The sequence below is a fragment of the Macaca fascicularis genome, chromosome 2 (genome assembly GCF_037993035.2).
Source record: "Macaca fascicularis isolate 582-1 chromosome 2, T2T-MFA8v1.1".
Taxonomy (NCBI): domain Eukaryota; kingdom Metazoa; phylum Chordata; class Mammalia; order Primates; family Cercopithecidae; genus Macaca; species Macaca fascicularis.
This window is the reverse complement of record NC_088376.1, coordinates 137368535-137395928: the sequence shown is the minus strand read 5'-3', so window position 1 is coordinate 137395928 and position 27394 is coordinate 137368535. Positions and strand designations below refer to the sequence as shown.

The 27394-nt window shown below is 35.7% G+C and overlaps 1 protein-coding gene across 3 annotated transcripts in view; it reads left to right on the top strand.

Annotated features, from left to right (window-relative positions):
- The window catches only part of CNTN3 (contactin 3), a 339006-nt gene that overhangs the window by 263021 nt on the left and 48591 nt on the right, over nucleotides 1-27394 (top strand). For all 3 annotated transcript variants that reach the window (XM_005547627.5, XM_015446200.3, XM_065538896.1), the window contains exons 12-13: nucleotides 5573-5700; nucleotides 7337-7512. In XM_005547627.5, the coding sequence (XP_005547684.3) occupies nucleotides 5573-5700; nucleotides 7337-7512 (304 nt within the window). The remainder of the gene's footprint in view (nucleotides 1-5572; nucleotides 5701-7336; nucleotides 7513-27394) is intronic.

The window sequence follows — 27394 nt, the reverse complement described above, 5'->3', positions numbered from 1 at the left end:
AGAATAAAAACGCTAATACAATTTTCCTAAATACTGTTTGCAGGTTATCTTTGAACTCAAGGGGGAGTAGTTATTTCACCAATAATGTAGGGGTGAGAGCAGTTGTAAATGAGAACATACACAGTTGTAAATGAGAACATATACTATATGCTCTTTTTCTCTCATGTTTATTTTCTCATACATTTCCATCAATGTATATTTGCTTTTCTTAACTGTCATTATTTATCCTGTAATATATGCATTGTGAGTACTTTTGTCTTACATCTAATTGTAAGCTTCCATCTCTTAGAATATGTACTCAGAAAGTACCATATAAAATAGCCTTGTTATTTTCTACACAGCAGTTTAATCATTACGATCTCATGTGATCGCATCTCCACTGAGATACGCTTCCTGAGAAAATGTAGAGTTGCAGTGTGTTTGTTAAAATTCAAGTTGAATAAATTACCGTAATGATCAGAAGAATATAGGCAGGGAAAAACAATATTTTCAGAAATCCTCCTTTGACTTCCATAATACTTCATACTTTTTCCATTCTAAAACACACTGCATTATTATGGATGCTTAAATGTCATCATAAAGTGCAGGTCAGTGTTGCCTAGACAACAGTATACTTTGTGAATAAACAAGGTTTTTTAACAGTCATAAATTTAATGCCATCACTGAATTACAGTATGAGCCATTAGAGCAGCTTAGAGCAATTACATTTACTTATCCCAAGCTAACCATAGATTGCACAAAGTTAAATGAAATAATTAACCTCCTACTACAAAAGGAAGGACCAATAAAAAGGTATACATAAAGGTATATTATTAAAACTGATCAAGGAATTAAAATGCCGCAGTGATTTAAATTGCACATTTCCCTAAGCAAACTGGAGTACTGCATTCCTGAATGTTAATTTCATAAATTGTTACTTAACATTTTGTGCCAAGACAAGAGTCACTCTTCGTTATCTACATTTTCAGCTCCACCCATTTGCAGATAAACCTGTTCTCAGAAAACTTAGAAGGCAATTTCATTTATAGTAAAGTGGTATAAAATTTTCACTTTGAATCTCTGTAGGGAAGCATGGGTTATTGAAGGTTTTCTGTTGAGAAACAATTACTCCATTCATTTACTGAATATTGTTTATTTTTATGCTGTGTGAATGCCCTGTGGGCCTCTTAGAACTTACTGGAAGAACCAATTTAGGAAGAAAATATCCAATTAGTTCAAATTTTTACGATATACACAGAGTTTGCATTCTTTGAGAGTCCATATGTTTGCTTTGAAGTCTGTCTGTGATTCTAAAGGTGTTGGTTTTGCCTTTGAAACATTATCATTTCAACATGGGCATGATTTGCTTGACTTGAAGTTTGCTTGATGAAAGTTACTAAACCTAATACACAAGGATTTCTAGTTCTTCCTCTGTTCCTAGCACTTCTGTATTTGTAGTGGAAAGTTAGCTGTTAAACTAATTCATTGCATAGTAGAAGATACCTGAAATTACCTACCTCTGTTTTGTAGTTTCCAAATCAGAAACTATCAATTTAAGTTCAATAATGTTCAGTTAACAAGAAGCATTTTTACTTTGTTTTAAAGCTTACTAATCATAGAAGTGGTAGATCCCCAACTTCTTGAAGCTTCCCATTCTGTCTCTAACCTATAATTTAGGGCAGATTAATTTGCCTTATTATTTAATATCTTCCCAACCTTTTGATGTAATCTGCTAGCTTCTGGTCTTTGCATATTAAAATTCTCCATCACATCTGCATTTTCTTTTTGATAACAATGATAGGTAAAATTTATTGAGCAACACTACAGATCAAGTATCATTCTCTTTGGGTGTCATGGCCCCAAAATTTTACTGATGGGATTAGCAATCAGATGGGTTGGGAGCATGAGTCTTGATCATGCTCTCTCTTTCCTCCAAGACTTCTCTGACAGTTTCCTCTCTCACTCTTTTTTCCATCCCATTATCTTCAGTCTCTCGCTGTCTATTGACTTATTCTCTAACAAGTGCAAGCATATTCTCAATTCTCTTATGCTGGGAATGCATTTCTAAATTCTCTTTATTCAGTCTTCTATTGCCTTATCTTTTTTGCTACATATATGTAAACAATGTGTCTACATATGTGTACATAGTGTTTCCTTGGTATCCACCAGAGCCCCATGGATACTCAAGCCCCTTACAGGAAATAGCTTGGCATTTGCATACAACCTATGCATATCCTCCCATATACTTTAAATAGTCTTAATACCTACTACTGTGTAAGTGCTGTATAAACAGTTGTTATACTGTATGTTTCTGTCATTTGTACTTTTTTATTGCTGTATTGTTACCTGTTTATTTTCAAATATATTCTGTCTCTGGTTGATTGAATCTACCGAATCTGCAGATGCAGAACCCACAGATATGGACGGCTAGCTATATATATATGTATGTGTATATATATGTGTGTGTGTGTGTGTTTATATATATATATCCAATTATTTCACACATATGTGTGTGTGTGTTTGTATTAGTCTGCACACTTTCTGAATCTATTTCCTTATTATTTATAAGGTGTCAGTGCCTTACAACCCAGCTTCACTAACCCGAACTCCTCTGCAGTGACTCTCTAACAGCATACCGTCATTTATTCATTCAACAAGTTTTATTTTTGAATGTCTACTCTGTGCTAGGCACTTTTCGGGGGTCTACAAATTTAGTGATGAGTGAGCTAGATATTGTCCTTGCCTCCGGAGAGCACACAGTCTACTGGAAGAGAAAAATATTAGTCAAATAAGCACACAAATATATAGTTGGACACTTAATGGGTGTTATGAAGAAAGCACAGATAATGTTTTGATCAAAGACAGGAAAACCGAATCCAACTCATAGTTTCAGGAAAGTAAGTGATGTCTGAAGGATGAACACAGGTCAACCAGAGGGAGGAAATAGTTTTTGTGAAGACCTTGAGACAAAAAGAAGCATAAAAGCCATTAAAAGAAGGCTTATGTGATCGGAGAAAAGCAAGCAAGGGAAAGAATTCATGAAGCCCTATAAAGTTAGAGAGAAGCAGAGGTCCTGATGTGAGGATATGGTTCCGGCTTAGGATATAGTCTGTATCTCCCAGGCAATGTGACACCAAAGAGTGGGTTCTAAGCAAGGTTTGCCTGGACAGGTGGAGGGAGGAGGGCAGGATCACGTGATCAGATTGACATGTCTTTAAGTTTTTTCTACAGGTTCCTTAAAACTTCCAGTCTTTATATCCCAAATTTTCATTTATTTTTACTTCTCTGCAGAGTTTCTTCTTTAAGTTATTATTACATACACATTGGGAAAATCTTTGTTGTCAGATAAGCTAAGATATAAAGAGATTTTTTTTAAGTTATTTGATTATCTCTTCCAGTAAAGTTATGGGAGGCATTTCACACCCAACAAAATGCATTACGACCCTCAGGTTCCCGTGAGGAGAATCAGATATGTCCCTTTTTGTTTTGTTTTTAGTTCCTAGGAAAGTTCTTGGAATTTTTGACCTTTCTCTGTAGTTCCTCATGTTAGCATGCAGTGCCATGGGTCCCTGGTGAGCTTTCTAGGTCATTGCCTCCAAACCTTTTTATTTTAAATATACTTTAACACAGTTTTAAAAAAAATCATATGCACAACAAACCGTAATAGATAGCTCTACCCAGGATCATGAACCTGTGTGCTAGCTCTGATTCCACCATGATTTTCTCACTGAAGAAAGTGTAACCAGGATGAAAGTGAAAGTGAATAATAGACTATGAAGGAATATATACATAAAGTGTTAAGTGTCAGTCTCCTGTAGTCTACTGGAGGAGAAAAATATTATGGATATATATACATATACACATGTAGATATACACACACGCATATATAAATAAAATAGAAAATCTATATCTTTTACATTTTTTATACAGAAACTCTTGTAGTAACATTTTTGAGACACACCTAAAATTTTGCAATAAACATTTTTACAGATTGAGATCCTTCATTCTAGTCTAATGTCCTCAGTACTTTTCCTATTTACTCAACTGAATGGCCCAGAATTTGGAGGCATTTAGTTACCACAGTTTGCATATATGATGCCATGCTGATACTGGGGTTGCAAATATTTTTAAGAAGTTTACCATCCATTTTCACTCATCTATCAAAAATAGGAGCCATAAAAGATAAAGACACTCAAGTGTTAAATGCATTATGTGGATAGTAATTATTTTAGGAATTCAAAGAAAGGGAATATAATTATGAGGAGACAAATTAGGGCAATAAAGATACAGTGATCAGACTAATGACAGGTTAATCCCATCTCACTCTTTTTTTAAATTCAAATGACACCACTTCTAAGAGATTTTTCTAATGCACCCTATCCTAGAAACCCTTCCTCCTAAAGTAATTACTCTCTATTGTATCACCCTCTCTATCTCCTTCTGAGTACTTCTCAAAAATCAGAACTTCTTATTTTTACTTATTTAATTATTTGTTGTTGATATGGTTCAACTGTGTCCCCACCCAAATCTCATCTTAAATTGTAGCTTCCATAATTCCCACATGTTGTGGGAGGGACCTGGTGGGAGATAATCTAATCTTGGGGACGGTTTCTCCCATACTGTTCTTGTGGTAGTGAATAAGTCTCATGATAAGGAGAACCCCTTTCCCTTGGTTCTCATTTCCTCTTTGCCTGCCACCATGTAAGACGTGGCTTTCAACTTTTACCATGATTGTGAGGCCTCCCCAGCCACATGGAACTGTGGGTCTATTAAGTCTCCTTTTCATTATAAATTACGCAGTCTCAGGTATATCTTTAGCAACAACATGAAAACAGACTAATACAGTTGTCTATGCTACTCACTGGAGTATTATCTCCATGAAGGTGAAGACTTTTTGTCTTGCTCACCCCATAATCCCAGGTTGTCTTATAGTGCCAACTGTATGTAAAGCACTCAGTTATATTTCCTTAATTAATTAGTCAGATGCCAAAGCTTTAAGTACTCTAAGTGTATACTCAGAAACTCTAAGGTAAGGTTTATTGGATTTGCCCAGGCTCTTTTCACTAGCTCACAGGGGACCACCCAAATGTTCTTCTGGAAAATTTGGGTTTTTATTGGGGCAATGTGACTCTCTCAGTTCATAGTAAAAGACGTGCAGCTTCTCGTTTCTCATATACTGTTTCAAATTTAAGGGAAATAATGTTCTGCCTACTTTGTATTTCTTTTAAATTGATTAAACTAACTCCATGAATAATCTACCACAACATATATTAATATTTTTGGAAAAAAATTTCATACTTATATGATACGTGCATCCTCTCAATTTAGGTGTAATAAGTAATGCTGAGCAAAACTATTGAACAAAGTTCAAACTGGTGGAGAGTCTTTTGTCATCCAATGCTGTGTGTGTATTTATGTATGTGAGTGAGGAGTCAATTTTCTTTTAGTTTTTTGTATTCCCAAAAAGCTAAGGACTGGTCGATCATGCCATAAAAATATTAGCTTAAGGCAACACGTTCTGTAACAATATATATATTCATTTGGAAAAAAAATGGCTATTATACATTTTTTATCTTATTTGTCTTTTCTTTAGAATTTCTCTATTAAAAGATGGAGGACTCAAAATAGCCAATGTGACTAAAGCTGATGCTGGAACTTATACCTGCATGGCAGAAAACCAGTTTGGGAAAGCAAACGGCACAACACATTTGGTTGTTACAGGTAGGTCCATTTCTTAAATATTGCTTTACATATGGATTCACTATAAGATATATTATTATGATGAAATTAACTATGTGTTTCACAATGTTCAGTACACTATGAAGGTAGAACCTGTATTTGCACTTATGTTGTTTTTAACAGGTGAAAGTCAAGGGAACAATATTTCCTTAGCACAGCACAACGTGCACCAGGGAACACATTACTTACTGTGCTGGGATGATTGACAACAAGAGTTACAAATAGCATATGTCAATGATCTCATTCTATTTTATTTTTAAATAAAATTCTATTATTTAAAATAGGTCTTCAGGTCTCTTGGATACACTTTGTCTTTTTCATTATAGTTGATTTCTTTCTGGAGATGTTCAAGTCCATTAAATAACAGGATATAAATAAGAATTGCTTAAAGTTGTGGATACATTTTGTTCATTTATCCATTCATGAAAAAATTGGAGCACCTACTCTGCCAGTTGCTTGGGCTGTATCCTTGAGCACATTATCTCTAATACTGTCCTCATGAATCTTACCTTCTATAAAAGGAGAAAGAAAATAACAGTAGGAATAAAAAAGAAAAAAACTATTAGAAGGCAAAAATTGTAAACAAGAAAGATGCACATGGTGGCAGAGGTAAGTTAGAGCATTAGCAACAGGTTGATCAGAATAAACCTCACTGAGAAGGAGATATTTGGGAAAAGATTTCATGGAGTTGAATGTGTCAGTTAACAGATTTCTAAGTGATAATTATGCAAGCAGTTTGTAGACCTTCTGAGGAATTTATTTCAGTTGGATTGAAAAGTGGAGAGACTGCAAGGTTTTGAGCAGAGAGGTTCATGATGTGAAATACCTTCTGATACATCAGCAGGATGGTTATGAGGACCTTGGTGAGGACAGGGGAGTTGGGAAGACCAAAGCCTGGCTAGAATGAGTTAAAGAGGGAATTGACTAGCATAATTGTAAACAGTATATGCATAAATGACTCTTTTGAAAACTTTTCATCCAACATAGTGCAAAGTAATGTGGAGTAGCAGTGGGAAAATGGGGTCAAGAGAATTTTAACTCATGATAGACAAATGGAAGGTAGGTGGTGACGACAGAGAGAAAGAAATGTGCATGTGGACATTTGCGTTGGGGAAAAACAGACATTAATTAACATTTTAACATAGTACCCCTCCTGTTTGTACCAATTCTAGCATCTTTTGTATTATATCTTTCAAATCCAGGCTACCATTAAATGTCTGTTCAGATTTTGATGGTAATTTCTAGTCAAAGTTGGTGAAAACACAGTATTTTCTATTTCTACCCCTACATTTCAAAATACAATAAAACTAAGGTGAAATTGATTTTGTTAATAATACTATAACTGTTGTTTACACATGACTTTAATTTTTAAACTTACATGTCCTACAAGTTCAGATATCCTAATTTCCTTAACAAGAATTTGTGGATCCAGTGAAATGTAGCTCTGCATCAAAATGGCTATTTTAATGTTGAATACTTTTAATTATACAGGTGTATGTATATTTATGTATATGCATCTACAGTCATACAGAGTATAAGTCAGATGAACAGCCTGCCTGTGCAAATGTCTTTTATCACAATAAAATGCTGTTTTTCTGAAAAATTATTTCCCCAATAGAACCAACGAGAATAACTTTGGCACCATCTAACATGGATGTTTCTGTTGGTGAAAGCGTCATCTTGCCCTGCCAGGTACAACATGACCCACTGTTAGACATCATCTTTACCTGGTATTTCAATGGGGCCCTTGCAGATTTTAAGAAAGATGGATCTCACTTTGAGAAAGTTGGTGGGGTAAGTTGTGGCACTTTCCTCATACTTTTCATATTGCACGTGTCTCTGACACATTGCCTCTAAAAAATATCTGACATATAGACGATGCTCTAGAAATGTTTTCTAAATGAGTGGTTTTGGTTGAGTGGTTCTCAATTCTATTTTTGATCTAATTTTATTTTTGTAATTACCAGAAATTGAACACATTTACTTCAATGTATAATTACAATTAAAATTAATGTACGTTGTATTTATAGTAAATGTTACTTTTCATTACTTTTTTGTTGTTATTGTTATTATCCTATGGAAAGGAAGATTTTCTTTTACAGGCGTTTTTTTTCAGCATGACACATATGTGATGAATTGGGAGAAAGCTGCACTTACTAAGTGTCTCCTCCAGGTGCTTGATCCCAATTAGTGTGTCAGGCCAGGGTGCATCATCACCGTTAATCCTCACAATTCCACCAGATATTAGCAGTAAGATGCTTCATTGTACAGGTGCACAAACTGAGGATTGGAAGTTTATTAACTTGGCCAGAGTCACTCAGCTAGTTAGTGGTGGAACTTCAAGCCCAGATCGGTGTGTTTCCACAGCACAAATGCTTTCTAATGTTTCCATTCTGTCTCCTCTTTTGTGATGATTCCACATTAGAAAGAATTACAGATTTTAAGGAAAAATTGTCCCTTTGAGGAGAATGGTCAAGAAGTGGCTTAATGCTGGTGAGCCACCCAGACTAACGGTGAGCCTCACAGCATGTTTATGAATCTGGAATGACAAAGCTAGCTTCCCTTGTGGGACTGTTTGCACTGGCTCAAGGACACCTTCATTCTTTTGGTAAAGAGGTCCACGGTGGACAGTCAAGTCTGGTTTTGTCATTATGGACTTCACATACAGGCCTCAGTAAAGCAGAAAGCCACGTGATGGTCAACTCAACTGTGTTCGTTTGACAAAGACTTCTTATTAAATGTATGTATTTGTATACATCGGCATGTTAATATGTTAAAATTATATGCAACTTAAAAGAATGGTGTTTTGAGTTGAATTGTGTCCTCCCAAAAATGTATTCTTAATGTCCAATACCTCATAATGTGAACTTATTTGGAAATTGCCTTATTGTAGAAGCCATTAGTTAAATTAAGATGAGGTCATCCTGGATTAAAACAAGCCCTTATTCAGTATAACTGGTGTCCTTATAATAAGAAGGCCATTTGGATATAGACACACAAAGAGGAGAATGCCATGTGAAGCACAGACACAGAGGAGAGATGGACCAATTAGGATGAAGGCCCAGAACGGAGGTGAGGTGTGCTGCCACAAGCCAAGGAATGCCTGGGGCCACGAGAAGCTGGAAGAGGCAAGGAAGAGTTTCCCCTTAGAGATTTTGCAGGGAACCTGGCTCTGCCAACACCTTGATTTCAGACTTGCAGCCGTCAGAACTGTGAGAGGATAAATTACTGTTGTTTTAAGCCACCAAGTTTTTGGTACTTCGTTACGGCAACCTTAGGAAGCCAGTGCAGAAAAAAGAAAGTTTTTAAAAGGAAAGGAAAATTGAGACGTTTAGATACCTAGCCATAATTAAGTATAATTTTAGTACCCTTTCTATTTTCTAGCATCCATTTATTCCGTTTTGGAATTACTACTTTTCTAATTGTTCTGACTGATTCACAACTTTTGAGAACTTCACCAATTGCTAAAATCTTTTAGCTTTACTTTTACGATTGTTGTAAATGTCTATTTATTTTTAAATTGTCACTGCTTTTTTCTGTCATGATAGCAAAAGACATACACCATATTCCGAGCTAGCTCTCTACTCCGTACTCAGGCTGTCTTACAATTTAACAATTTCTTCTTCCCTTGGCCTCAAGAAGAAGCCTAAAATGTTACTTTCATAAAGACTCCTTACCCAATCTTGGAAATGCTTCTCTAATCCAGCTCTTCTGCTCCTTTTAATTATTGAAGAATTCCATTTGAAACATTAGTCACCTTTGCCATTATAATGAAGTTAATTATGTTTGTGATTGATTTCTCAGCTGGATTGTGAGCTGTTGATAATAGTTTATCCAATACAGTTCCTCTGTGTTAGCTATTGCTGAATAAATGTATAATGAAAGACTGAAAAATCCAAAGTAGTTTGATTGTAATATGCATCAGTTACAAAGACACACTAAGACTGAGCCAGATTGTAGCCATCTTTCAGAAAAGCTTGGAGTTAAAAACATTTGAGTTTATAATGTAATTTAACTATCTTGATTTACATAGCACTGATAGGTTCTACAGAAGGAATAAAGTCATCTCTGTACAAGTCAGGTGTCTGAAACATGAAATTTCATAAATTGATGCTACCACTTGCCAATTCTGTTCTTTCTCTAACATGCTAGTTCATGGCCTATGAATTTTTTATTGACTTGTGCCATTAGTAACTTAATATTCTCCCATCAGTATAAAACAGTAAGCCATACAAGATGACATTACCCTTAAGCACAGGCAATTAAGTAAATCGGTTTTCTGTTGCATGAGAAGGGAATCATGTAACAAGTCTTGTCCTCTGATTGTGTATTCATTGCAGCATGCACGTTAATACAAAGATAGTCTGCTTGTCTTTTTCCCCAGTGGGTTCATAGATATAGCCCCTGTTTCCAACAGCAGCAAAATGTGAACAAGGAGGCTGGTAAGTAGGAAAGTTGCCTAGAAAGGTAGATAGTAAAAGCCATGTTTTCAAAAGAGGTTAGGGATAGTTCAGATTATAGAAAATGGAACTCATAGCTTTGAACTGAATCAACCAATTATTGGGACTATGCTAAGTAGTCAACACCCATTCATTTATTTAAAAAAAACACATGCCTTTTGGAAAAAATTCATAAGCTCAGAAAGCTCCAATAATTTAAACCAGATCTACTGTATAGATTTGAAATTGGGCCAAAGGAGCACGATGACACCAGTCACAGATTTTTGCACAATTGGAATAATATATTCAGAAAAGCTTTATGAAACTAAGTGTCTAAAACAAATTGGCACATCACAAAGGAGGAGTAGGGGTCCAAACACAGGTTTCAGTCCATGATCATGGGACAAATCAAAAAGTCGTATCATTAAATCAGCAGGAAAAGACTTCCACAGAAGTTCCTGTTTGCCAAGAAAAGCTCAATCATAGGCACAGTGTGGTGTGGTTACGGAAGCTGCAGATTTGTATTCAGATACACAACAGTTCTAGGTGCTATTGTCCACTGGTTGATGTGCATGGGTGAGTCACGTAATTTTTTGGTCTTATTTTCTGATCTTTTTTCACATCAGTTTTTAGTACCGTCACATGTTACTTAACGATGGGGATACATTCTGAGAAATGCATTGTTAGACAATTCCTTCCTTATATGGACATCATAGGGTGCACTTACCTAATAATACAGCCTACTACACACCCAGGCTGTGTGGTATAGCCCATTCCTCCTGCCCTGCAAACTTGCACAACATGCCTCTGCCCTCAATGCTGTGGGCAATTTAACAGAATGGGAAGTATTTATGCATCTAAACATTGAAACAGTACAGTAAAAATGCGGTATAAAGGATTTTCAAAAAGGCACACCTGTATAGGGCACTCACTGTGAGTGGAGTTTGCAGGACTGGAAGTTGCTATGAGTGTCAGTGAGTGAGTGGCGAGAGAAGGTGAAGGCTAGGACACTGCTGTACACTACTGTAAACATTAGAAACACTGTACACTTAGGGTACATGCAATTTATAAGAAGTACTTTCTTTCTTCAATAATAAATCAACTGTAGCTTACCATAACTTTTTAACTTTATAAACTTTTAACTTTTTTAGACTTTTTGACTGTTTTGTCGTGAACACCTAGCTTAAAACACACATTGTACAGCTATACAAAAATATTTTTTATATCCTTATTCAATAAGGATAAGCTTTTTTCTGTTTTTAATTTTTTTTTCATTTTAAACATTTTTGTCATAAATGAATACACAAAGGCACAGGTTAGCCTAGGCCTATGCAGGGTCAGGATCATCAATATCACTATCCTGTGCCTCCACATCATGTCTCACTGGAAGGTCTGCAGGGGCACTAGCATGCATCAAGCTGTCATCTCGTAGGCCAACAATGCCTTCTTCTGGAATTCCTCCTGAAGGACCTACATGAGACTGTTTTATAGTTAACTTTTTTTTAATTTGTAGAAAGAGTACACTATAGAATCACAATATGAAGTATGGTGTAGTCAATGGTGTAATCTATTAACATGGTCATTTATCATAATTATCAAGTATTATGTACCGTACATAATTGTGTGTGCTAGACTACTATACGACAGGCAGCACAGTAGGTTTGTTTACCTCAGCATCATCACAAATGCATCAGTAAGGCATTGTGCTATGATATTATGGTGGCCACAGTGTCACTAGGCAATAGAAACTTTTTACGTCCATTATAATCTTTCTTTTTTTTTTTTTTTTTTTGAGACAGGGTCTCACTCTGTCACCCAGGCTGGAATGCAGTGGCATGATCTTAACTCACTGCAACCTCTGCCTCCTGGGTTCAAATGATTCTCCAGCCTCAGCCTTCCTAGTAGCTGGGACTACAGGCATGCGCCACCGTGTCTGGCTACTGTTTCTATTTTTAGTAGAGATGGGGTTTCGCCATGTTGGCCAGGCTGGTCTTGAACTCCTGACCTCAGGTGATCTGCCCGTCTTGGCCTCCCAAAGTACTGGGATTACAGGCATGAGGCACCAGGCCCAGCCAGCTCCATTATAATCTTATGGGACCACTGTCATATATATGGTCCATCCTTGACCAAAAGTCATTATGTGGCACGTAACTGTATTTAACCCATTGCCTCCTGCCTTGAAATCTCTTCCTGGAACACAGTTTTCTCTCTTTTTTTTCCTGTATCTGGATATCTTCATATATGATGGTGTGAATATAAATAAGAATGTAGACATTCATGTATACACTTTTATTTCACATATGCAGAATCACAAGAAGAGATATAGGCCTAACTATATGTTGATGGTAGTGTTCTATCATACCTATATTTAAGCAATGAATTTTACTCCATTATTTACCCCTGTATAACATCTTTGTTTCTTTACTTTTAAACAAAGCTTAGCTTCCATGGATAGGAAAAGGGAGGTAATATTCCAAAGTTCAAGAGAAACCAAAGAACACTGCTGACTGATATGTGAAGACCTAGGGCCTGGTAATTTAAGTATAATTTTACAAATGTTGAGGGATAATTTTGACTTGCTCAGTAAGCTAACTTTTGAACTTACATGCATTATATGCTAGAGGCTCCCTACAGATAAAAACTTTTGGACCTAAACACGCTAGTTGACCCTATATTGTAAGAATGTTTAAATATATATGCTTTGATAAACCCTATGTGGTGCATTTACTTTAGAAATGAAGAATGTCTAGAGCCAAGGTGTACAGCTTTACCAACACTTTGTGGAATTGGATCTATGATGAATTAGAATGTTTGTGGATAAAAGTCACTGGAAGCAATAAGAACTTGAGCAGTGACAACCAATCTGCCATTCATTTAAATGGCTCACTTCAATATGATTTATTTCCCACAAGCCACAATTTCACTCTAGTTACAGCAGCTACTCGTGAGCTTGAGATTTAATGTATTTTCCAGCTCTCAGTGGTAGAAAATAATATCTTTGAAATTGATCCTTTGTGTGATAATACAAGTGGCCACTTTGACTTGATTTATTTCATAGAATTATTTGTGTGTGAAGACTAGAAGTTTGAAAACAGCAGCTCTTTATAACTATGTAAACGATTTTTATGTAAAGGAAAGCACTCATTCCCCAAACAACTTCTGGTAGTATTCTGAGTTTTTAAGCATATCCCCATTGGACTGTATTACACATTTTGTATCTTGTCCAAATTCAAAGCATCAGCTGACTTGAAATAATTATTAGGAGAATATACCCAGAAACAAATTCACAAAAATGGGGATCAGACCAGAGGAATTAATATTTATCTTGAAGCCCTATCTTTGAAGCATGACTCCTCCCGTAAAGTTATTTGCTGGTAAAGAAACGAGAATTCCCCAATTCCAGCTGGAAAAAGGGGTAATGCACAAAACTGTTGATGTGTAGTTATTTGCCTGACTCGTCGTTTTACTCAATAAGGCAAATAAAGGCTCAGTTCCTGCTTAAAGTGCGACTGATGTCCCAGGACTATATTTATCAAGTACAATATTTATGAAGATGAATGGTCCAAAGCCATCCCCAGTGGAAATCCTGTAAGGTAGACTTAAATTTACAAGAATAAGTCAAAGCAAGCAATATGTGACTTCTTGTACTAAAGCCCATAAAAGCAGCAGAGTTAAAACAAACCAAGGCTATAAATGAAGTGACATAAAGGAAAATATATGCAAATATTTATTATGTAAATACAACAGAAGGAGAGTGCAGCAAATGTTAATTTCCAACAAAGAATAATTCGTAACAAACCTTAAAAGCAAAAAGGATAAATTTATTTTGGAAAAATTTCTTTTTACCACGAAAATATAATAATACCTCAAATAATGTATGATTAAAACATATCAGGTCGAGAAGAAAGATCTAGTAAGAAATAAAACTGTGTAGACTTTGAGAGCTCTTCTTTCAACTATCAGTAGATCAATTTGCTAAAAATTAGACAGATTATTTTGATACTGTAATTAACTGAAGTAACAGAAACATATGAAAAAATAGTCCTACAGATAGAAAATACACACTCCTTTTTATTCTTTCCACAGCTTTGCAAAATTTGGCTAATAAAAATAACAAAACATAAAGGAGAAAGAACAAATAAAATTCATATAATATCAAAAAGCAAACTGATAATCTACAGAATATACCAATGAAGAATAAAGAGAAAAGAAAAACTAAAATTAGACATTAGAAAAAGAATATAAAATATAAAAAAGACTGTAAAAACACAAAGGATTCCATATTCAGGTCATGTATATGAAATTCCAATTAAATGAACCATTTCTGCAGAAATATAAATTATCAAAATTTAAATTTAATTAATTTAAAATAAAAATGAAATTAAAATTATCTACTTAGGTAGATTAATTATTATGAAAACTTGCAAATCAATTTTCCACTTCCACCAATAATAAAGATTTTAGGGCTACATTTTACTGGTAATTTTTGATTTTCAAATTTTAAGAAAACAGATAAATGTTCTGTGTTATGTAAACTATTTGACAACATTAAAAGTGTGAAATATTTTTAATTTATTTTGTAAGTCTAGCATATTCCTATGAACAAAACCTACCAAGATAGTAAATACTTGGTAAATACAAACCGATTTCATGAATATAGTAAGAAAACTTAAGGGAAATTTTAGCAAACCAGATTGAACATTATATTCAAAGATTAACCCTGCCAGGCGCAGTGGCTCACGCCTGTAATCCAGGCATTTTGGCAGGCCGAGGCAGGTGGATCACCTGACGTCAGGAGTTCAAGACCAGCCTGGCCAACGTGGTGAAAACCCATCTCTACTAAAAATACAAAAATTAGCCAGGTGTAGTGACACATGCCTGTAATCGCAGCTATTCAGGAGGCTAGGCCAAGAGGATGACTTGAACTCGAGAGGCAGAGGTTGCAGTGAGCTGAGATTGTACCATTATACTCCAGCCTGGGCAACAAGAGAGAATCTCTCTCTCTCAAAAAAAAAAAAAAAAAAAAAAAAAAGATTAACCCTTATTAAGCTACTATAGTATATCCCAGGAAATGTACACACATCATATCAATAGATCTAATAAAACAAACCACAGTATTCTCAATTGATACTAAGATGGCATTCAATAAAAATAATGACCAGTTACTGACTTTTAACTTCATTTTAAAATAGGAACAGAAAGGTACTTCTTCTGCATCCCAAAAGTGTCTTTAAAGGTGACTTTGAAAATAAGGAAACAAGCATTATTTCAGGACAAAATCATATTAGGGCTACTCAAAACCTAATAGTATCAACTCTAACTTTTTTTTAAATTAATGGCTTCAGTCAACTGCTTGGATACCAGGTAAACTGCAAAAAATAATAGCTTCCTTAAAGCTAGATAAGAGGCTATTCATAGCTTTCTTACAACTAGTTTTCTATAGCACTGTGAGGTGACTATAGTAATAATTTATTGTTTGTTTTCAAATAGCTAGAATACAGGATTTTGAACGTTCCCAACACAAATAAATGCTTTGAGGTGATAGATGTGCTAATTATTCTATTTTGATTGTTATATATCATATGCATATATCTAAATATTACATTGTAATGCATAAATATGTACAATTATTATGTGCCTACTTAAAATATATATTAAAAATTTTAAGTAATAGTTTTCCTTTGTATCAACAATAACCAATAAGAAAATATAACAGGACAAAACCTCCCTGAAAAGATAGATAAATTCATGTTAATAATTTGCACAAGAAGTATGTGAGGCCTACATAAAAGCACATACAATACTTTCTAAATTTGGCCAGAGATAGAAAGAGAGATATAATGACAGACAGAGAGGGGGAAAGAAACATGAAATATTCAATATTTCTAGATGAAATGAAACAGGCATACATTACAAGATTTTAATTTGTCCCAGGTTTTTCCAAAACTTTAAAATACTACCAATCAGATCTCAGTTTAAATAATTCTGAGAGTACTTAGAGTAAGAAATCAAGTAGCGATAAAAATAGTTAATAGCATTTTGAAAGACAAAAGTGATGATGCCTCATCATTAATTTCCAGAGACTATTCTGGGGGTATTTGCTTAGGTAGGAAATTACTAGAGCAGATTGGTGTGACACACACATAGTTTCGTCATTCCAAAATCTGAAACAGAATGTCAGCATTTGAAACCTATGCCTTTCTCTCATACACCGTTGATCTTTATCTCTGTCTCAGTTATATCATCTGCAAAATTGAGATGTTGATCATACTTTCTTTAGAGGTATTTGTAAAGTGCCAAGGACAACAGAAGTTAGCTCTTGTGGGTCATTACTACTGCCAGCAGTAGTGGTAGTATTATTTCTAAATTGTTCCCCAGGAAAGCTGCAGCTATTTTTGTTCCCATCAGTACTAGTAAAGGGGCCCTGCTTCCCCATATTCTTTTCTGCACATGAATTTTTGCTTCATTTTTCTTTAATTTTTGACAACAAATGGCTGAGACCCCATATCTCATTACCACCAACTTCTCATTTATCAGATTAATGAGATTGAAAATCTCTCCATTTGCTTACTAGAAATTTGGATACTGAGGAAAGATTGGAAATTATAACTGGCTCCTCCACATCAAGAAAATTGGGAGTTAATACTGACTCTTGTGAAATATAAGATTAGTTCTGCAGAGAAGAGCAAGAAAAGCTACCTTTTATTTCCAGCTAGAGAAATTCACAACAAAACCTAGTTGCCTGTATTATTTTATAGGATATTAATTTAAAAGAAAATCTAGCATAGAGTAACATTCAAAAGTTATAAAACAACATGAAAACTACTTCAAGACAACTCTCAGCTAGATAAGATTTTTTTTTGGCCAAAGACAAAGTAATGAAATTTACATGTGCATGTCAGATTTTGTTTTTATTTTTAATAGACATGCAATAATTGTACATATTTATGGGGGTCAAACTGATATTTCAATACATGTATTAATGTGCGTGTATCAGATTGTTACCTCCTTCGTGTGTCCTTTGAAGATAATTCTTTGGGGCACAGCAGGAAATCTCACTTACACACAAATTCCCAATGTATATACTAGTTGTTTTCTCTCACAGTATAGGCTCTATCTTTCACAGAGGGCAAATTTATGTCACTTTTCTGTTAACTTTGTCTATTACATCATTCACAAAATATATTTTTTCATTTTCAAGTAATCAAACAAGTCTATCTTCTTCTTCGACTAAGAGTTTTCATTAGTTTTCTTGGCTCGAGTGGGATATAAAGTTGGGAGAATTTGAGGAGAGACAGAAGATTTTAGAACCAGTGTTCATAAGAGTTACAGAAAACTGTTTTGGGATGTTAGAGAGGTTATGCCTCTTGGAGAGGAACTTGGAAAGAAATACAGATATTTAAAGAAAACTTCTGGCAGATTTTGCTGCAAACTTCATCATGTTTCACCACAAGCCCTCAGTAAAATTGCATCACTTGACAATTCTTAGAACAGTTGAATTTGGCCGAGCGTGGTGGCTCAGCCTGTAATATCAGCACTTTGGGAGGCCGAGGCCAACCAGCGTGGCCATCATGGCAAAACTCCATCTCTACTAAAAATTCAAAAATTAGCTGGGCGAGGTGGCACACACCTGTAGTCCCAGCTACTCAGGAGGCTGAGGCAGGAGAATTGCTTGAATCCAGGAGGCAGAGGTTGCAGTGAGCGGAGATTGCGCCACTGCATTCCACACTGCATGACAGAGCGAAACTCTGTCGAGAGAGAGAGAGAGAGAGAGAGAGAGAGAGAGAGAGAGAGAGGAAGAGAAGAGAAGAGAAAAGGGAAGAGAAAGAAAGAAGAGTTGGTTTGAGAGGGTGTGGGTTATCTGTGTTATTAGTACCTTAGGAAAGAAAGAGGAAGGAAGGAAGGAAGGAAAGGAGGAAGGAAGGAAGGAAGAAAGGGAGGGAGGGAGGGAGGAAGGAAGGAAGGAAGGAAGGAAGGAAGGAAGGAAGGAAGGAAGGAAGGAAGGAAGGAAAAGAAAGAAGAGTTGGTTTGAGAGAGTGTGGGTTATCTGTGTTATTAATATCTTAGGATATACTGGAGTTCCACTGTTGGAATACATATTGGAAAATGTAAGATACCACCAAAGAATTACTAATGTGTATGTTTATGTACATGTAAGTATATTTGTGTATATACCAGCATACAAATATCCAAATACAGTAATACATTTTTTTAAAATCTCTGAAAGTTCTAAGAGAGGCAGTAATAATTCATTTGATATTGCTTATAATTCCTTCAGTTCCTCCAATTTTTAAATATACATAACAGATATTTACCTACATCTGTGATTTGCAAATTAAAAAAAAAAATCTCATCTATGAGAGGCTGAGGCTGATGTTGACTGGTGGAAAGAGCTGCAGTTTATAATTCTGGCTTGTTTTGTTTGACAAAGGCTGACAGGATTAAGGTTCATGAATACATCTTACAAAAGGGGACTGAAGTAAAAAAAAAAAAAGGAGTAAATGCAATAAATTCAATAAATAAACAAATCACATCTAATGAGAAAAATGGTCTGCTGATAGCTTTCTCTTCACTCATGCTGGCTTAGGTATTTTTTAATGGCTTCATTGAGATGTGATTCCCATACCATGCAATGTATCCACTTAAAGTATAAAATGCAGTGGCTTTTAACATATTCACAGAGCTGTACTTTCATTGCAATAGTTAGTTTTAGAGTATCTTTATTATCTCAAAAAGAAAGCTCATATCCCTTAACCATAACTTTCCAAATCCCCACCCTTCACCCCCAGGCAGAGGCAACCACTGATCTACTTTCTCTATATACTTATTTGCATGTTTTGGACATTTCGTATAAATGGAAACATGTGGTCATTTGAGATGGACCCCTTTTAAAAAATAAACTTTATTTATTAACACAGTTTCTAAGGTTCATAGCAAAATTGATCTGAAAGTACAGAAAGTGCCCATGTACCCCCATCCTCCCACACATACACCCTCCTTGACTATCAACATCCCATACCAGAGGGGGACATTTTTTATAATCTGTGAACCTACATTGACACATCATTATCACCCCAAGTTAACAGTTTACATTGGAGTTCATTCTTCATCTTATGCATTCTATTGGTTCAAATGTATAATGGCATGTATCCACCATTGTAGTATCTCACAGAATAGTTTCACCGCCCTAAAAATCCTCTGTACCTTGCCTGTTCATTCCTTCCAGCCCTCCTAACTTCTGGCAACCACTAATCTTTTTATTGTCTCAATAGTTTTGCCTTTTCCAGAACGTCATATAGTTGGACTCATATAGCATATAGCCTTTTCAAATGGGCTTCTTTCACTTCATAATATGCAGTTGAATTCCTCCGTGTCTTTTCATGGGTTGATATCTCAGGTCATTTTAGTGCTGAATATTATCCCAGTATCTGGATGTATCACTGTTTATTTATCCACTCATCTACTAAAGGAAATATTGGTTGCTTCCCAAATTTTGGCAATTATGAATAAAGCTGCTATATACATCTATATGCAGGTTTTTATTAGACATAAGTTTTCAGTTCATTTTGGTAAGTACCAACATGATTGCTGGATCTTATGGTAAGAGTTACGTTTAATTTTGTAAGAAACTGCTGGACTGTCGTGCAGAATGGCTATAACATTTTGTATCCCCACCAGTGATAAATGAGAGTTCCTGCAACTCTATGTCCTTGCCAGAATTTTATGTTGTCAGTGTCTGGATTTTGGCCAATCTAATAGATATGTAGTGGTATCTCATTGTTTTAATCTGCAATTCCCTAATGAAATATGATGTTGAACATATTTTTATGTTCTTACTTGCCATCTGCATATAGTCTTTGATGAAGTGTTGGTTCAGGTCTTTTGCCTGCTTTTTAATCAGGGTGTTCATTTTTGTATTGGAAAGTTTCAAGAGATTTTTCTATATTTTATCTAACAGCCCTTTGTCAGATTTGTCTTTTGCAAATATGTTCTCCAAGTCTATGGCTTGTCTTCTCATTCGGTTAACATCACTATGTTTTTTCTAATTGAGTCACCCAGGCTGCAGTGCAATGCCACAGTCTTAGCTAATTGCACCCTTTGCCTCCTGGGTTCAAGCAATTATCCTGCCTTAACCTGCCAAGTAGCTGGGACTACAGGTTTGTACCACCACACCCGGCTAATTTTTGTATTTTTAATGGAGACGGGGTTTCGCCGTGTTGGCCAGTCTGATTTCTAACTTCTGACCTCAGGTGATCCGCCCACATCGGATTCACCATTGAACTCATCTGGACCTGGTGCTTTCTGTTTGGGAAAATTATTAATTATTGATTCAGTGTATCTACTATATGTAAGACTATTTGTGTTATCTACTTCTTTTTGTTTAACTTTTGGCAGATTTTATCTTTCAAGGAATTGATCCATTTCACCTAAGTTCTCAAATTTGTAGACATAGCATTGTTCATAGTATTCGTTATTATCTTTTAATATGCATAGGTTCTGTGATAATGTTTCCTTTTTAATTTCTGATATTAGTTATTTGTATCTTCTCTTTTTTTCTTAAGTAGCCTAGCTAGAGATTGATTGATTTTATTGCTCTTTTCAAAGAATCAGCTTTTGTTGATTTTCTTTGTTGACTTGCAGTTTTCAAGTTTATTCATTTTTACTCTGATTTTTTTTATTCCTTTTAATTTGGATCTGATTTGCTCTATTTTTCCAATTTTCTAAAGCAAAAAGCTTAGATTATTGGTTTTGGCTCCTTTTTGCTTTTATATGCACTCAATGACACAAATTTTCCTCTAGGCATAGCTTTGACTATATTCTACAAATTTCGATAAGTTGTATTTCTGTTTTTATTTAGGTCAAAATCTTTTTTTAATTTAAAAACATCTTTCATTGAGATAAAATCATATAATATATACAAATTTTATTTTATTTTTATTTTTTCAAGTATTATTTTAGAATCAGTGGGCACACATACAGGTTTGTTAAAGGTATATGGCATGATGCCAAGGTTTGGAGTTTCTGAATGCATCACCCAGGTACTCAGCATAGTACCCAATAGTTCTTCAACCCTTGTGCCCCCACTCCTCCTCCCTCTTGTATTCTCCAGTGTTTATTGTTCTTATATTTATGTGCATGTATACACAATTTTTTACCACTTATAAGTGAGAACATCTGGTATTTGGTTTTCTATTTCTGTTAGTTCACTTAGGGTGATGGTTTCCAGCCACATCCATGTTGCTGCAAAAGCCATGACTTCGTTCTTTTTCATGGTTGCAGAGTATTTCATGGTATCTATGTACCACATTTTCTTTACCCAGTCTCCCACTGATGGGCACCTGGGTTGATTTCATATCTTTGCTATTGTGAATAGTACTGTGGTGAACATATGGGTGCATGTGTTTGGAGCAGAACGCTTTATTTTCCTTTGGTTAGGTCCCTAGTAATGGGATTGTTGGGTTAAATGGTAGTTCAGCTTTTCCTTTGAGAAATCTCCAAAATGCTTTTCCCACAGTGGCTATACTAATTTACATTCCTACCAACAGTATTTAAGTATTTCCTTTACTCCACAACCTTGCCAACATCTATTTTTTTACTTTCTAACAAAAACCATTCTTACTGGTATGAGATGGTATCTCATTGTGGTTTTGATTTGCATTTCTCTGGTGATTAGTGACGATGAGCATTTTTTCATATGTTTTTTGGCCACTTGTATGTCTTTTGAAAAGTGTCTGTTCATGTCATTTGCCCACTTTCTACCAGGGTTATGTTTTTGATTGTTGATTTAAGTTCCTTATGGATTCTGAATCTTAGACATTTATTAGATACATAGTTTGCAAATATTTTTTCCCGTTCTGTAAGTTGTCTGTTTATGCCCTTGATCATTTCTCTTGCCGTGCAGAAGCTCTTTAGTTTAATTAGGTCCCGCTTGTCAATTTTTTATTATGTTGCAATTGCCTTTGAGGACATAGTAATAAATTATTTGCCAAGCCAGTATTAAAAAGAGTATTTCCTATGTTTTTATGGGGTATTTCCCTATAAAATATTTTCATAGATTGTTTCCTAGGATTTTTATAGTTTCATGTCTTACATTTAAGTCTTTAATCCACCGTGACTTAATTTTTGTGTATGGTGATAGGGAAGGGTCCAGCTTCATTCTTCTGCATATGAATAACCAATTATCCCAGCACCACGAGAACTTTTTCAATTTCACTTGAGATTTTTTCTTTGATCCATGTGTTATTTAGAAGTGTGTAGTTTAATCTCCAAGTATTTTGGGATTTTCTAGCTACCGTTCTGTTAATTGATTTTTGGTTTAGTGTGGTCTGAGAGGAGACATTGTATGATTTTTTCATACATTTACATTTTTAAGGTGTGTTTTCTAGCCCACTATGTGGTCTTTCTTGGTGAACATTCCATATGAGCTTGAGAAAAATGTGCAACCTGCTGTTGTTACTAGAAAGGAATCCCAATCCAGACCCCAAGAGAGGGTCCTTGTTTCTCGCGCAAGAAAGAATTTAGGATGAGTCCACAGAGTAAAGAGAAAACAAGTTTATTAGGGCAGTAAAGAAACAAAAGAATGGCTACTCCATAGGCAGAGCAGCCTCGAGGTCTGCTGGATGACTATTTTTATGTTTGTTTATTGATTATATGCTGAACAAGGGATAGATTATTCATGAGATTTCCAGGAAAGGGACAAGAACTTCTCAGAACTTAGGGTTCCTCTTCCTTTTAGACCACATATGGTAACTTGTAGATGTTGCCATGGCATATATGAACTGTCATGGCATTGGCAGGAGTGTCTTTTAGCATGCTAATGCATTGTAATTAGGGTATAATGAGTAGCAAGGATGACCAAAGGTCACTTTTATTGGCATCTTGATTTTGATAGGTTTCAGCTGGCTTCTTTGCTGTATTTTGTTTTACCAATGGGATCTTTGTGACCTGTATCTTGTGTCAACCTCCTGTCTCACCCTGTGACTAAGAATGCCTGACCTCCTGGGATTGCAGTACAGAAGGTCTCAGCCTCATTTTACTTTGGCTGTGTTCAGATGGAGTCACTCTGATTTAAACGCCTCTGACACTGTTGTTGGATAAAGTAGTCTATAGATGTTCATTATATACAAGTGAAGGTGCTGTTGAGGTCAACCACGTCTTTACTGGTTTTCTGCCTGTTGGAGCTGTTCATTTTTGATAGAGAGGTGTTGAAGTGTCCAAATACGATACTGGATTCCTCTGTTTCTCCTTGAAGTTCTGTCAGTATTTGCCTTACATATTTTGATGCTCTGTTGTTAGGTACCTACACATAAAGAATTGTTACATCCTCTTGGAGTGTCCCTTTATTATGTAATGCCCCTCATTAGCCCTGACAACTTTACTTAATCTGAATTCTGCTATATTTGAAATTAATATGGCTATTCCTGCTATCTTTTGATTAGTACAATCATAGTATATATTTCGCTGTCCCTTTTAATCTATGTGTGTCTTCATATATAACGTAGGTTTTCATAGACAGCATGTAATTGTGTCTAGGCTTTTTGATACATTCTGGCAATTTCTATCTTTTAATTGATGCATTTAGATCATAGATATTCAAGTAATAATTGAGATATCTGCATTAATTTCTATCATATTTCTTACTGTTTTCTATTTTTAAATCTTGTTCTTTATTCCTTTTTTGCCTTCCTCACTTCCTGCCATTTGTGGTTTAATTGAGAATTTTATATGATTGCATTTTCTCTCATTGCTTAGCATGTTGCTATGTCTAAATATCTGTGTCTTCTTAAAATTTGCATGTTGAAATCCTAATTCCCAAGGTAGTGGTCCTAGAAAGTGGAGACTTTTAGAAGTGAATAGGTCATTGGGGCAGAGCCCTCATGAATGGGATTAGTGTTGAAAGAAATTAAAATATTTTCCCCAAAATATATTTCTTTGACATTTTTTGAAATGAGTACTGCTTGGCCATCTCCACAAAAGTGGCTTTGCAAAGCTGTTGTAGTAAATGGGGAAAATTTGGATCTCTAGACAATCTCCATTAATACAGCCATGCCCTTTTCCCTTTCTATGTCTTTCCCCAGATCCAGGAGAGATTGAGGGTCTGACACATTTAGAAGTCTGAAATTAAACATGTATCATCTCTTCTGTCTGAAGGAGGCTTCATGTACATACAAGGCCAGCTTTGCCATCCAGACACTTCTCCCACCTTCCATAACCTGTTTTACCAGAATCTAAGCCATCATTCTTTCCGTAACCTCAAAATGACATATACATTTCTGTGACCCATTTGGCAATTGGGTCTTCATACAGAAGACTCCCATGTATGCACAAAAAACAAATTTGTATGCCTTTTCTCTTTTAATCAACTACCTCATGTCAGTGATTTTTAAACAAGCATTTAGGGAGCTGAGAGTCTATGACTACCACACCTCTCTATGGAAAAAGTGTTTCTTAAAATTTTCTCTTCCTAAAAAATTCATTTCTTATCTTTCATTTTCTGTGATATGCCAGGTTGTTTTATTTGTTGGGTTTTGTTTGCTTGTTTTAGTTTTAGTGACTTTCTTTTTTCTTGGGGGCATATATTCTACTTGGTGTTCTCTGTGCTCCCTAGACCTGTGATTTTGTATCTGACATTATTAGAGTAAAACTCTTAGTCACCATTGCTTCAAAAATTGCTTTTTTTCCTTTCTCCCTTTCTTATCTTTGTGACACTTCCATTATGTGTATGTTATACCCTTGGTAGTTGTTCCATTGTTCTTGCATATTCTGTTCTGTTTTTTTAGTCTGTTTTTCTCTGTTTTGTAAGATTCTATTTTTGTATCATTGAGCTCAGAAATTTTTTTTCTCAACCATGCCTAGTCTATTAATAAGCCAAGTCATTCCTTATATCTGCTACAGTGTTTTCAATCTCTAACCTTTTGTTTTGTTTTTGATTCTTAGAATGTCTCTCTGCTTGCCTTAACCATCTGTTCTTACATGTTGTTTATTTTTTCACTAAACCCCTTAACACATTAATCATAGGATTTTAAAATTCCTGGTCTCATAATCCCAGCATTCCTGCTTTATCTTACTCTTATTCTGATGCTTGTTCAGTCTCTTGGAACTATGTATTTTTGCCTTTTAGTATGCCTTGTAATTTTTTGTTGAAAGGCAGATGTGATGTACTGGGTAAAAGGGACTGCCACAAATAAGCCTTTAGTAATGTAGTGGTAAGGTGTGAGGGGGAGGGAAATAATTTTATAGTCCTTTGAGTAGGTCTCAGTCTTCTAATGAACTTATGCCCCTAGACTGTGAACTTCACCAGTGCTTCTCAGGCTTTTTCCCTTCTTAGTGGAACAGGATGGCTAAAGGGGCCTGGAGTTGGCTATTTTCCTCCCCTCCTAGACTCTTAGAAAACCCCAGCAGCTTAGGCTGTAGCTGCTGAGGGCAGAGCATTTTAAGAACAGAATGTTCTAGCATATCTCAGAATGGTCTGTTTTCTCCCCCCAACTACCAGAAACATGAGGGGACTTTTTTTTTTCCAATATTCTCTGTGAGGACCCAGTAGAACTCTCTGAGGTAAAATTAACACAAGTGTGCAGCACCCCCTATGATTGGCTCTTCCTAGAGTTTTAACTCACGGAATTGTCCACACTGAACCTCCAGCAATTACTCAATTATAGTTCATGTTTTCCTCCCCTGGCACTGGTTCTCGGGGATATTTCTACTCCAAGTTGTGATTGTCTGTATCCACCTGTCTGTCTGATTAAGGGGAAGCCCTTTGCCCCATGACCTCACTTTTCTGCCAGATCTAATAATTGGTTGTTGATTTTTCAGTTTGTTCAGCTTTTTATTTGTTGTTAGGAAAGAGTGGCATAATCTAAGCTCCTTATATGCCCATCAGAAACCAAAAGTCAGGGTAGCTGGCCCATTTTTTTAATTGGGTTACTTGTCTCCCTCTTACTGAGGTAGAACTGTTCATGCTGGCTTAGATGGTATGCTGGAATTTCAGAAAGAAAATCATTCTACTTTGCAAGGCATGACATTTAATTATAACATTTAATTGATCTGAACATGATTAAGAAAGTGAATAATAAATGGTTCATTTGGGGTTATTTAAAATTTTAAACTCAGAGACTCAGCAATTTTAGGTGGATTGGGTTTTCTAAATTAGTTTTATAGAAAATACTCTGATTTTATAAACCTTTTTTTTCTTATCCTAACTTTAAAATTTTAGATCATGCTCTTTACCAGGAAAATAGTCTATTGATAGTCACAGTTGATATCAAACCTAGTCTTTCCTTCTTTATCTTTTTCAATATGACTTTGAGATGAAAAATTCACACTTCTGAAGTATCAAGAGAATTGCCAGACTACATTGGTCTGTGATTGTAATAAAAATAGTGTGATCTCTTTGGGAGCAACTCTCCTGGGAGAGGATATAAATTTACTCTCTCTGAGCCATTGGGAGTTCTTTCTCTGGTTTACACATAGGCTACTGACATAAATTGAAGGGTGTCTAGTCCAGAGTTTTGCTTTAAATAAATAAATAACCTATTTTGGATTCTTGCCACAGTCAGCTCAAAGGAGCCTGCAAGGATGAATCTTGGTGAATAAATACCCTAAACTCACTGTCCTCTCTCCCTCAGATCTTGTAAGAGGATCCCAATAAACTGGCAGAGTATAAAGGAACCTTTCCCTTTGGTCCATATAGGTCAGCCGCCCAAGGCAGAGGCAGTATGGCAGGCGCAGAATGGATCTGGAAGGCTGTGGCAGATTGTGTTTTCCAAAGATGGCTGCAGCAACATGTCTTATCCAACATGCTCTTATTACAGCACGACTTTGACACTGCTCCCTATGAAGTAGTAAAATCTATGCCTCTCGTCCTGAAACTTAGTATACTTTTGTGAATGTCTTGACCAATAAAAAACAGGAGTGATACAGTATGATTCCTGAAGCTAGTTTCTAAAAATGTACACTTCTACCTTGTTCCACTAGCACAATTACTCTTGGTATCCAGCCACTATAGTATTAAGAACCCCACATGACTGTGGACAGATCCTTCTCAAGAGGAACCAAGGTCCCAGCCCACTGGTCCTGCTGAACTCCCAACAGCCAGTGCCAACTTGCTGGCCAAGTAAACAAGCTTGCCAGTCTCTAATCAAGCCACCCCACCTAGTGAGGTGTCCAATGGAAATGAGTCCTCAATGATGCCTGTTCAATGTACACATTACTGAACTGAATAAATGATCATTTTTTAA